This window comes from Ursus maritimus, unplaced genomic scaffold (assembly GCF_017311325.1).
Source record: "Ursus maritimus isolate PB19 unplaced genomic scaffold, ASM1731132v1 scaffold_14, whole genome shotgun sequence".
Taxonomy (NCBI): Eukaryota; Metazoa; Chordata; class Mammalia; order Carnivora; family Ursidae; genus Ursus; species Ursus maritimus.
In genome coordinates this window covers 52,518,878-52,532,782 of record NW_024423786.1, presented here as the reverse complement: position 1 = coordinate 52,532,782, position 13,905 = coordinate 52,518,878, and the positions used below count along the sequence as shown (strand labels likewise).

Sequence of the window (13,905 nt, the reverse complement as noted above, 5' to 3'; positions counted from 1 at the left end):
TTATATGCAACTAAGGAATCACTGAACACTACATCAAAAACAAATAATGTACTATATGTTGGCTAATTGAGCATAATGAAAAACATCTTTTAATAACAATTTTACATATCCAGGAAGTGCATCATGATATTTTGATATAATGAAATGATTACTACAGTCAAGCTAATTAGCATGTCCAATTCCTCACACTCACCTTTATGTGTATCTGGTGAGAGTACCTGAAAGCTCTTAGCAAATATACAGTATATTATATAGTATTCTTTTTTTAAAGATTTTATTTATTTTTTTTGTCAGAGAGAGAGAGAACAAGCAGGGGGAGCAGCAGGCAGAGAGAGAAGCAGGTTCTCCACTGAGCAAGGAGCCTGATGCGGGACTCAATCCCAGGACCCTGGGATCATGACCTGAGCTGAAGGCAGGTGCCTGAGCAACTGAGCCACCCAGGAGTCCCTATTATACAGTATTCCTAACTAAAGACATCATGTTGTACATGAGGTGTTGAGACTCATCCTACAGAACTACAGCTTTGGAATCTTTGACCAATGTGGATGGATACTTAACACCACTATAATACTGGAAAGTACTGAAAGACATGCTAAGGAACTGAATCTACTGAGACTTCCCTTCTTAGGATATGAGGCATTTCTCAGAATTGGGCTCAACCGGGGCTTGCCAATTCCAGGGAATCTCATTTCACACAGGTCTTTTGGAGTCTGTGCTAGAGGGGTGTGGAATGGTCCCAGAAAAGCTGTAAGGTCCCTCAAACCTCTGTCAGTGAGAGTAAATGCCTCCTCTTTTGTGCTTCTTGTCAAGTTTAATTTTGAACTTATCACACGGCAAAATGTTGGGGAAAGACAATGAAGACCAAAATCTCCCAACCCATAAAAATGCAACACAAAAGTCTAAGTGAAGGAAAACAGTTTTATTATGGGAGAAGTATTAGACCAGTATGCTTTTGCTTTTGCTTTTACAGTGCCGGATCGTGGGCTCAGGGCTATTGGCCAAATTTATTTGGCCAAAGCACAAACTCAGGTTTGTTTGATTAAAGGACTTCGACCTTGCAAAGCCTCCCATTCATCTAACAAGCCTTGTTTCTAACAGGAAATCGGGAACATCGGGAACCCTTACTGGTTTCTCACAAACCTCACTTCCCAAGTAACCACTGAAAATCACAAGGAGAAAACAAGGCTAGTGACAATCTACCTGCAGAGTATGGAGGCGGCTGTCCTTGCAGCTGCATCCAGAAATACGGAAGAAACACAGAAGGTGGAAGGGCCTTTTATGGGTAAGGAATCACAAGGATGGTAAGCACAAGAGCCTTGCGTGTTGCCAGGCTCTGTTCTAGCAAGTTTGCATATCATCTCACAAAATCCTCCTAGCAGTGCTAGGGTGTAGGCATGATTACCTCTTTTTATAATAAGATACCCGAGGCCCAGAAAAAGTGCATGAGTTGCTGGTCTCCTAAATGATGTAAGAGTCAAGAATCAGACTCTCCACCTAGGTCTGAGTGCACATTCTTCTCTCAACCAAAACACTGTCATTGTGCATTGCCTGGTAAAATTTTGGATTTTGTGGATTTGATTTTTTTTCTACATGGACCCACAGTTAAAAGTTTGGAGGTAGCCAATTTCCTTAGGTACTACAATGACAGAGAAAATAAATAAGGTGTGGCTTTAACTTCGCATTAGAGATATCTCTCTATTTCTTATACACGTTCAAGGAAATACAGATCAGCAAGGAGAAGATAGTATACACCATCTATAATCCTGGGGATTCAGAGAAACCTACTCCAGGTTAGTGTATTAGTTAGCGATTGTTGCATAACAAGTGATCACAAACAGTGCATCTATAATTCATTGTTTCCATGGGTCAAGAGTCAGGTCATGGCTTAGCTGAGGACTCTGCTTGGGGGCGTCTCCCAAGACTGCAATCAAAGTGTTGGCTGGTGCTGGAGTCTCGCCTGTAGGCTTGAACAAGGAAGAATTTGTTTCCAAGCTCACATGGTTGTTGGCAGGATTCAGTTCCTTGTGGGGTGTTTGACTGAGGGCTTTGGTTTCTTGCTGGCTGGGGGTTGAAGGCCTCCCTGGGTTCCTTGTCACTCTGTAGGGCAGCTTCTTTGATCAAAGTCAGCAAGAAAGTGTCTGTTAGCAAGATGGAAGTTACTACCTTATGGAATATAATCATGAGCATAACACCCCATCACTTTTGCCATATTCTTTTGCTTAGAAGCAAGTTGCATGCCAGCCCACAGTTAAAGGGAAGGACTTCACTAAAGCCTGGATACCACAAGACTGGGGTGAGGGTCATAGAATGCTATCTCAGTCTCTCTACCATGCTCAAATGGTTCCTGGCATGGGATGCTCATTAGAATCATATGGGACATTTAAAAAAATACCTATGGAAGGCCCATTTGGGGATGAGGCTTGAGCATCTGCGATTTTAAATCTCCCCAAGTGATTCTAAAGTACTCTCTGGGTTGAGAAGTACTCGGTATACTTGTTAAGAGCCAGACTGGGTTGACCGACCTAGGTTTAAAAGAACAGTTTGTCTCTTGGTAGAAGTATGGCCTTGGATTAGTATCTTTATCTCATTGAGTCTCTTTCCATACCTAGAAATGTGATGTATATAAATTATATATGATATATATATGCATTATATAAAATACATATTATAAGTTATATATACCACTATATATGTGTATATAGTATACATATATAATAAATATTATATATACTAATATACATATACCACCCATATATATACAGGTAAAGATATCCTAACTTCACCTTTTAAAAAAAATATATTTGGAATGATATCATTCATTAGATCTTTACTGTCTGTGTGGGGGGGTGTGGGTGTGTGTAAAATTTGATATTCCTGTTTTAAAGATATTATGTTGCTAATAATATGACTTTAATATCTTGATGTTAGTGACAAGAGGGTTTATTTTTGATACAAATGTCTGCAGGTACTGGTATTTCCATTCCACACAGGTATATTATTTTGAGTCCTTCGTGGTTCCTGCTGGTTCCAGGCTCAGACAGCAGAGGGCATAGAGGAACTTCTGTTACCTACAGCTGGGTGGGGAGTTTCTATCAAGGTTACCTGACAGTAATCAAGGTGTACATAAAGGTGGCATTGAATGAACTCTTTCCATTTTGTGGAGTGTGTGCTCATTTTAAAAAAAAAAAACCCAAGGGAGCTAAACCAGAGTGCATATTTTCTGCAATCCATGAAACTAAAGGACCCCGTCTGTCTCTTCCACTACTATGGCTTAGCTTATGGTAGGTGGTCAAAGAGTGTGCACATTAATGATTTCCTTTAATCATTTGGTAACTCCTTGAGGCTGTCACTCTTATTATCCCAATCTTGTAGATGAGGAAATGGAAGCTAGGAACAATTAAGCCATTGGCCCAAGGTCACCTATAGCACACCATAATAGCAAGGTCATGGCTCCCATCTGAATTCCAAACAATGTGTTGCCCCTCTTGCTGATTTGGAAATGATTCAGCTCTGCCTTCCCTCCTGGCCTGTGAGTCAGTTCTAGGTTGAAGAAAAAAGGGCAATATCTCACATCCACTTGGAGGGCTATTACCAAAACCCAGAAAATAACAAGCATTGGTGAGGATATAGAGAAATGGGAGCCCTTATGCACTGCTGTTGGGATTGTAAAATGGTGCAACTATGTGGAATTTCTTAGGGGTACCTCAAAAAATTAAACATAGAATTACTATATGACCCAGCAATTCCACTTCTAGGTCTATACTCCAAAGAATTGAAAGCAGGAACTCAAAGAAATATTCATACATCCATGTTCACAGCAGCATTATTCACAGTAGCTAACAGGTGGAAGCAACCCAAGTGACCATTCACAGATGACTAGATAAACAAAATGTGGTGTATCCAGACAACATAGTATTACTCAGCCTTAAAGGAAGGATATTCTGACACCTGCTACAACATGGATGACCCTTGAGTACATTATGCTCAGTGAAATAAGCCAGATACAAAAGAGCAAATACTCTATTATCCCACTCAGAGGGAGTCCCTAGAGGAGTCCCATCCATGGAGACAGGAAGCAGATGGTGGGAGCCAGGGTTGGATGAGGGCGTGAGGAGTTCATGTTTAATGGGAACAGAGTTACAGTTTGGGAAGATGAGAACGTTCTGGAGAGGGATGATGAGGATGTGATTGTGCTTAACACCACTGAACTGTGTACTTAACCATGGTTAAAATGGTAATTTTCATGATATGTGTATTTTATCCCAATAATGATAAAGACAAGAGTGGGAATCCCTGTCGTGTTCCTGACCAATTTTTACCATATTACTAGCAATCAGTCAGCAATCAGACAAGAAAAAGAAATAAAGGCATTCTAATTGGCAAAGAAGAAGTCAAATTGACAAGAAGTCTTTTCACAGATGACAAGATACTTTATGTGGAAAACACAAAAGGCTCCACCCAAAATTGCTAGAACTCCACCTGAAAATTGCTAGAATTCATACAGGAATTCAGCAATGTGGCAGGATATATAATCAATGCAGAGAAAACAGTGGTATTTCTATACACTAATGATGTAACTGAAGAAAGAGGAATTAAGGAATAGATCCCATTTACAATTGCACCAAAACCCATAAGATACCTAGGAATAAACCTTACCAAAAAAGTAAAAGATCTATACTCTAAAAACTACAGAACATATATGAAAGAAACTGAGGAAGACACAAAGAGATGGAAGAACATTTCATGCTCAGATTGGAAGAATAAACATTGTGGACTTGCCTATGCTGCTCAGAGCGATCTACACATTTAATGCAATCCTTATCAAAATACCATCGATAAAATGTCCATGCTACCCAGAGCAATCTATACTTCTAATGCCATCCCAATCAAAATACCAATGCCATTTTTCAAAGTGCTGGAACAAACAATCCTAAAATTCATGTGGAACCAGAAAAGACCCCGGTTCGCCAAAGAAATGTTGAAAAAGAAAAACAAAGCTGGGGGCATCACGTTGCCTGATTTCAAGCTATATTACAAAGCTGTGATCAAAAAGACAGCATGGTACTGGCACAAAAACAGACACGTAGATCAATAGAATAGAATAGAGACCCCAGAAATGGACCCTCAACTCTATGGTCAACTAATCTTTGACAAATCAAGAAAGAATATCCAATGGAAAAAAGACAGTCTCTTCAATAAATGGTGTTGGGAAAATTGGACAGCTACATACAAAAGAATGAAACTGGACCATTCTCTTATACCACACACAAAAATAAACTAAAAATGGATGAAAGACCTCAATGTGAGACAGGAATCCATCAAAATCCTAAAGGAGAACATAGGCTGTAACCTCTTTGACATCAGCCACAGCAACTTCTTTCAAGACATGTCCCCAAAGGCAAGGGAAACAAAAGCAAAAATGAACTTTTGGGACTTCATCAAGATAAAACTGCAGAGGAAACTGTCAACAAAACTAAAGGCAACCCATGAAATGGGAGATGATATCTACAAATGACAATTCAGATAAGGGGCTGGTATCCAAGATCTATAAAGAACTTCTCAAACTCAAAACACCCAAAAAACAAATAATCCAGTCAAGAAATGGGCAGAAGACATGAACAGACACTTCTCCAAAGAAGACATACAAATGGCCAACAGACACGTGAAAAAATGCTCCACATCATTTGCCATCAGGGAAATACAAGTCAAAACCACATTGAGATACCACCTTACACCAGTCAGAATGGCTAAAATTAACAAGGCAGGAAATAACAAATGTTGGTGGGGGTGTGGAGAAAGGGGAACCCACTTATACTATTGGTGGGAACGCAGGCTGGTACAGCCACTTTGGAAAACAGTATGGAGGTTCCTCAAGAAGGTAAAAATAGAGCTACCCTATGACCCAGCAATTGCATTACTAGGTATTTACACCAAATATGCAGATGTAGTGAAATGAAGGGACACATGCCCCCCAATGTTCATAGCAGCAATGTCCACAATAGCCATACTGTGGAAGGAGATGAGATGTCCTTCAAGAGATGAATCGTTTACCCATTTATGGAGATTTGGTCCCTACATACGATGGAATATTACTCAGCCATCAGAAAGAATGAATACCTACAATTTGCATCAACATGGATGGAACTGGAGGGTGTTGTGCTAAGTGAAATAAGTCAATAAGAGAAAGACAATTATATGGTTTCACTCAAATGTAGAATATAAGGAAAAGCATAAAGGATCATAGGGGCAGGGAGGGAAAACTGAATGGGAAGAAATCAGAGAGGGAGACAAACCATGAGAGACTCTTGATTCCAGGAACCAAACTGAGGGTTGCAGAAAGGGAGGTGGGTGGGAGATGGGGTAAGTGGGTGATGGGCATTAAGGAGGGCAGGTGATGTGAGGAGTACTGGGTGTTATACACAACTAATGAATCGTTGAACCCTACATCGAAAACTAATGATGTACTATATATGTTGGCTAATTGAATTTAAATAAAAAATAAAAGAGTGAAGGTGCCTGGTTAACTCCCAATTCACTTTTTGATTTTGGCTAAATGCCCATGGGATTTGGCCGTTTCTTTCCCACACTAATCAGGAGTAATCAGTCCCATGAGTGTGGGGGCTTTTCTTTTTGGTGTCCAGTGCAGAGGATTATCACATTGGAGCAGGCGGGCAAGTGGATGTTGCTGTTGACCAAACATTCTGTTTTTTAGCCATTGAAACACGAAGGGTTAAGAACTGCAGGCTGAAGAAGACATTCAGGTTGAAGGCAGAAAAGCAGACCATGGATATTCACTGCACCACCGTTGAGAAGGAAAGCTCAGGAGGTATAGTAAATTGTGACCCTAGAACTTAGACTGTCAGTCCAAGAAATTTCCCAATGGAATTCCATGTTGCTCCTATAAAACAGCTCCTAGAGGCCCTTTATTGTATTTGAGTACGTTCTCTGGACGACATTTATAAAGCCAGAGTCTGGGAAATTCACATTGAGCTTTTATAGCCAGAAAAAGAAAAAAAGAAAATAATCCAATTTCCCATTTTGTTTATTTTGGATGTGTTCAGGTGGGACTGGAGTTGAGATTTCTTAATAACTTCCCATGTCTGTTCCTTGCTTAAATCACCTCCACCCTCTGCCGTGCTCTAGGCTGGTTTTCTTAAACAGATGTTTTCCCCCTGTTCGTGAATAGTGAACGGCTCCCCATTTCCTAGAGGAAACTGACTAGGCTTTTAGCTCTCTCTTTAACTTCTGAGTGTTTTGTGTTTATTTTTATTCATTTACACTTTGCTTTAAGTTTTAAATTTTTTTAACAATTTTACTTGAGATATAATTGACATATAACATTATATTAGTTTCATGTGTCTAACATAACGATTTCATATTTGTCAAGATCATTTTAAAAATATTTTTATTTTTTTAATAATTTTAAAATTTATATTATGTTAGTCACCATACAGTACATCCCTGGTTTCTGATGTAAATTTCCATGATTCATTAGTTGCATATAACACCCAGTGCACCATGCAATACGTGCCCTCCTTACTACCCATCACTGGCCTATCCCATTCCCCCACCCCACTCCCCTCTGAAGCCCTCAGTTTGTTTCCCAGAGTCCATTGTCTCTCATGCTTCATTCCCCCTTCTGATTACCCCCCTTTCTTTATCCCTTTCTTCTCCTGCCGATCTTCCTACTTCTTATGTTCCGTAAATGAGTGAAACCATATGATAATTGTCTTTCTCTGCTTGTCAAGCTCATTTTTAAAACTGTACACACTCTAGCTTTAATCACCTTTAAAATTTTCCTTTACTACTTTTCATATGACCTTACCCTCCTGCAAACTTATCTGCTAACAGTCTATTTCTCCCTCTTCCACTTCCTTGCTCTCTCTTTCATCTCTTCCCTTCTTCTCCCCTTCTCTTTCCTTCTTTCTTCCACCTTTTCTCCTTTCCATCCCTCTTTCTTTCCCTTTCCTTTCCTACCTTCCTTCCTTCTCTAAATCCACCCATCCATCCATCCAAACAACCATCCATCCATCTACCAATCTATCCATCCACCCAGCCATCTATCCATCCATTATTCCATCCTTCCTTCCCTCCCTGCATCCATCCATTCTTCCATCCATCTACTTGCCCACTCATCCATCTACTTATCTGCCTGCCTTTTTGCCTTCCTTCTCCTTCCCCTTCATTCCTTCCATCGATTCATTGATTTGCTTTGAAAATTTTTGGGGAATATAATAATGACTTCACATTTTCCTAGTTCTAAACTAAGGTTAGTTATTTAATATCTCTAAATTTTTCCTTAACTGTAAAATGCCAAAGAAAATTTTCCCTAGCAAGAGTGGTAGTAATGATGAAATTATTATTTAAATTAAAAATACATTAAAGAGTAAATGATTATGACTTATGTGAATGACTCAGCACATTGTCCCACAGTAAAGGCTCAATAAATGGGAACTAAAATTATTTTTCCAATGGTCTGGCATCCTATTCACAAATGGAAGTTAACATAGGTGATTTCTTAAATCATTTTTGTTGCCCCCAAATGGGCATCACTGAAACTAGGTGGGGTTTTCTTCTTTATCCCAGGTGTTGTTGCATTTATATCTTATGCTTCTATTGGTCCCATCATCGACAAGAGCTTTGTGTCTGAGGAAAACCTAACAACAAAGGAAAAGTTGCATAATTTCTACCTGAACTCCAAGGTGGTGAGTGGTACAATGGGATCCAGAAAGAACACCTCGCTGTCCATGTCCATTAATTTCACATTTCAGCATGAAAAGGTGTGTGAGAACCAGGTGACTCTATTACATCTGCAGGGATTTTGTAATTAAATGGGAATGTTTCTTTTTTTTTCTTCCTTATCCATCTGTCTATTTTTTGTATTATGTTATGTTAGTCACAATACAGTACTTCATTAGTTTCTAATGTAGTGTTCCATGAGTCATTGTTTGTGTATAACACCCATTGCTCATTTCCATGCTGATGAATTCACAGGTTGGAAGTCTGTAAAAATGAAATTGATTCTACATCAAAACCTTATGTACTGTATGCTGGCTAACTGAACATAATTTTAAAAAATGAAATCAATTCTCATTCATCTGGGAGACATGGTGTTAGAAAGTCCAAAATAAGCCAAGGGTGTGATATGGTTTCCTGAGAAACTGGGGTACCCCTGAGCTGTATTAAGAACATAACTTCAGAATCAGCCCCTCAAATGTCTCCCAATGTCCTGGACAGGTCTGACTTGTCAAACTGCTCCAAATGAAACTGGTCAGGGTTTAAGAAGGCACCATTCCAGACCAGCATGTGAGATGAGTGATAGTCCTTAGGTGTTTTTGAAGTGCTTCTTAATTGCTGTAACAAGGCATCATACCAAGCACATTCCAATAGAAAAGTTTTCTGGGTTTTAGAATTTTGCCAAAATTAAAAATGATTCTGTCTTCTTCAAATGGGTTGTTTGCTATGTTAATAATTACCCCAGAACTTGGAAACTTAAAGTGATACGAATTTATTATCTCACTCTGTTTTTGGGGGTCAGGAATCTGGGAGTGGCTTAGTTGGGTGGCTCTGGCTCAAGGTTTCTCATAAGTTTGCTGTCAAGAGGTTGGCTGGGGCTTGTCACCAGCAGGCTTCACTGAGGCTAAAGGGTTTGTTTTCAAGGTGGTTCCCCCATGTAGCTGTTGGCAAGAGGCTTCTGTTCTTGCCATGTGGGGCTCTCTGAGATCTGCTTCAGTGTTCTCATGGAATAGCAGCTGGCTTCCATGAGTGCTCCAAGCGAGACTGCACCAAAGGAAGTGGATTTAGACTTGACATTTTGAAGGGCGTGCCAAAGAATTGATGGGCACATTTTAAACCACTACAGGGAGAGCTGGAGATGAATATTCTGGGTTCAAGTCCCAGCTCCCTTCCCACTCACTAGTTAGGCAAATTACCCAGCCTTCTATGCTGAGCTCAGCCCAGATGCTACTGGTAATAACAATGTGCCTTAGGGGTTGATGTGTGGGATAAATGAATGCATGTGTATATAGCCATTAAAATAGTGCCTGACATCAGCAAATGGTGGTGGGAAAATTGGATATCTGTGTGCCAAAGAACAAAGGGGGACCCTTACACCATACACAACATGAATACAAGATGGATCAAAGACATAAATGTAAGACCTAAAACTATCAAACTCCTAGAAGAAAACATAGTGGAAAACCTCCATTACCTTGAACTTGGCAAGAGTTTCTCAGTTATGACACCAGAAGAGCAGGAAACAAAAGTAGAATAGACAAATGGATGACATTAAACTAAAAACTTCTGTGCATCAAAGGACACAGTCAATGGAGTGAAAAGGCAACCCGTAAAATGGGAGAAAATACTTGCTACGGGATTAGTACTCAGAATACATAAAGAATGTGTACAATTCAACAACAGCAACAAAATAACTTGATTTTTTAAAAAAGAGCAAAGGATTTAATATATATTTCTCAAAAGATGACATACATGGCTAAGAAGCACATGTAAAAAAAAAAAAGAAGCACATGTAAAGATGCTGAAGGTCACTAACCATTAGGTAAATGTAAATCAAAACCACAATGACATATCACCTCACATCCATTATTATGGCTACTATAAAAACAAAACAAATTAGGGTGAGGATAAAGAGAAATTGGAACAACTGTGAACTGTTGGTAGGTATTAAATGTGCAACCACTATGGAAAATAGTACGGTCGTTCCTCAAAAACTTCAACCTAGTATTACAATATGAAATAATATCAAATAGTATTTAGCTTTAAAAAAATGAGTACTGGTTGTTATATGTAAGTAATGAATCACTAAATTCAACATCTGAAACAAATTTTACCACATATGTTAAATAACTAGAATTTAAATAAAAACTTGAAAAATAAAGAAATACAATTTTGATATATGCTACAACATGGATAATCCTTGAAGACATTATGCTAAGTGAAATATGCCAGACACAGAAAGACAAATACTGTAATCTTCCATTTTGTATGAGGTCCCCGGAGTAGTCAAGTTCATAGAAACAGAAAGTGGAAGGGTATTTGACAGGAGCTGCGGGGAGAGAATGAGTTATTTTAATGGGTATAGAGTTTCAGTTCTGGAGATGGATTGCACAACAATGTGAATATACTTGACCCTATGTGCTGTCCACTCAAAAATGGTTAGGATGGGAAATTTTATGTTATGCAATTTTTGCTGTAATAAAAGCTTTTTTAAAAAGTCTGTTGCATAGTAAACATTCCCAAGCGTTAGATACCATTGCTCTCTGGACTCAACTGTTGTTGATTTTTTTTTTTATTATGTTCAGTTAGCAATCATATATTACATCATTAGTTTTTGATGTAGTGTTCAATGATTCATTAGTTACATAAAATAATGAATGCTCATCACAACACATGCCCTCCTTAATACCCATCACCTAGCTACCCCATCCCCCCACACCCCTCCCTTCTTAAACCCTCAGTTTGTTTCCTAGAGGCTATGGACTCTCGTGGTTTGTCTTCCACTCTGGTTTCTTCCCCTTCACATTCAGTTTTCCCTCCCTTCCCCTATGGTCCTCCATGCTATTCCTTATGGTCCACATATGAGTGAAACCACATGAAAATTGTCTTTCTCTGCTTGATTTATTTCACTTAGCATAATCTCCTCCAGTTCCTTATTACTCAGCCATCAGAGAGGATGATTACTCAGTTCACAGTTGCTCCAATTTCTCTTTATCCTCACCCTATTTTGTTTTGTTTTTATAGTAGCCATACTAACGGATGTGAGGTGATATGTCATTGTGGTTTTGATTTACATTTACCTAATGGTTAGTGACTTTCAGCATCTTTACATGTGCTTCTTTTTTTTTTTTTACATGTGCTTCTTAGCCATGTATGTCATCTTTTGAGAAATATGTATTCAAATCCTTTGCTCTTCTTAAGGGAAAGGATGGTGTATTTTTTTCAAATGCTTTTTCTCCATCATTGAGAAGATCATATGGTTCTTGTTTTTCTTTTATTAATGTGATCTATCACATTGATTGATTTGTGAATGTTAAACCACCCTTGGATCCGAGGAATAAATCCTACCTGGGCGTGATGGATAATCCTTTAATGAACATGGATGTCAAAATACTCAACAAGATCCTAGCAAATAGGATCCAACAGTACATTGAATGATTTTTTAAAAAATGCAATAGATGAGAATTTCAGGACACAAGAGGTGGTGAGCATTCAGAATATTTTTTACTGCCTTTTATTTCCTATCAAAGATATTGCTAAGCAATATTCAAACACCATTTCCCCTTTCCCCAGCTCTTAGCTGAAGATAGGATTCTTTTTTCTTACAAACAGCCTTAGACCTGGATTAAGGAAAGAAACAGACTTTTGTCTCCATCATAAACAAACTTTGGGCATGACTGAGTGACTGTGTGAAAGCATTCTGGCCTTGTTTATACCTACCGCCACTGGGGCCCATTATAGTTAAGCTGTTCACTTGTAGCAGCTTCAATGGGCAAGTCCTTCTATGCTTCAAATCAGAGAACAGTGAAACAACACTTTTGTGCATGTACTGTATTTTGGGGTGTGAGCATTACTTAGGTTCTCTGTCTCTATCCCCCAACACATGCATCTGGGACAGTAACAGAACTTACACCATAAGCCTATGTGGATGTCAATCGAGTTATTCCGTGCCAAGTCTACAGCTTGGTGCCTGCATATGGAGATATCCGTCAGTGCTATCGGTGTCTGTGATGAGGACAATTGCAAGGGAGAAAAGAACTACTAGTTGGGAATTCAACAGATATATTCTCTTCTCCCAGAAATCACATTGCCTTGACATCAAAAATGATCTCCTTTATCCTTCCTCTTCTCATTTACCTTACAAATTAGAGAAACAGTCAAGTAGGATGGTTAATATTTATGGCTCTGAAGTCAGAACTCCAGGACTGGAATCCCATCTCCTTGATTATCACCAGGGTCCAATTGTCAGTTTCCTCCTGAGTAAAAGGAGTATAGGAATATCTACCTCACAAGGATTTTGGAAGGGGTAAATGAGGTAATAGATGCAAAATGCCTAGTGTATTTTAGAATATGAGCAACAATCAATAAATGTTAGTTGTTCTATGACTGGACTAAGACAATGTGGTTATTCTCCAGATGAAGAGAGAAAATGAGCAGTCCGTCTGTGTCTACTGGCAAGGGTCGTCTTGGTCTAATGAAGGCTGTCAAGTCATTTCCTCAGATGAAAATCAAACCCTTTGCAGCTGCAACCACCTCTCCAGCTTTGCCATCCTCATGGCATCCACCAAACTAAAGGTAACCTCTACTTCTGTAAGTAAACTTACCTCCATTGAATGGAACATTATCGAGTTCCATTAAAAAGAGGATTGATTGCATTCTGACATTGAATGGAGAGAGGTTTTATTTTTTTTTTTGGCTTAATATTTCCCTTTTTTTTATAATAATATTTTTTATCATATTATGTTAGTCACCGTACAGTACATCCCTGGTTTTTGATGTAAAGTTCCATGATTCATTAGTTGCGTATAACACCAGCTGTGATCACAAAGACAGCATGGTACTGGCGCAAAAACAGACACATAGACCAATGGAACAGAATAGAGAACCCAGAAATGGACCCTCGGCTCTTTGGGCAACTAATCTTTGATAAAGCTGGAGAGACGTTTTAAAGCAAGCCCTCTGTTCATGAAAGGCTCTTGACATTTTCAGTGGAAATCACTAGAATGTTGACCTGGGAGTGCAAGCCATTTACTGCTTCTCACAGTTTTCTGTTCTACAGAACCATGGGGCAGGGTGCTTATTTATAATGCAGATTCTTGGCTCCATCCTCAAGAGATCTGGATTCTGAAAAACCTGGAGTGGAGGTCAGGGATCTGCATTTTACAAGGG

The 13,905-nt window shown here is 39.1% G+C and overlaps 1 protein-coding gene across 1 annotated transcript in view; it reads left to right on the top strand.

Annotated features, from left to right (window-relative positions):
- The window catches only part of LOC103681875 (adhesion G protein-coupled receptor E4-like), a 53,333-nt gene that overhangs the window by 21,585 nt on the left and 17,843 nt on the right, over window positions 1-13,905 (top strand). The window contains exons 6-9 of the mRNA XM_040629452.1: window positions 1,099-1,282; window positions 6,713-6,826; window positions 8,587-8,780; window positions 13,153-13,311. Of these exons, the coding sequence (XP_040485386.1) occupies window positions 1,099-1,282; window positions 6,713-6,826; window positions 8,587-8,780; window positions 13,153-13,311 (651 nt within the window). The remainder of the gene's footprint in view (window positions 1-1,098; window positions 1,283-6,712; window positions 6,827-8,586; window positions 8,781-13,152; window positions 13,312-13,905) is intronic.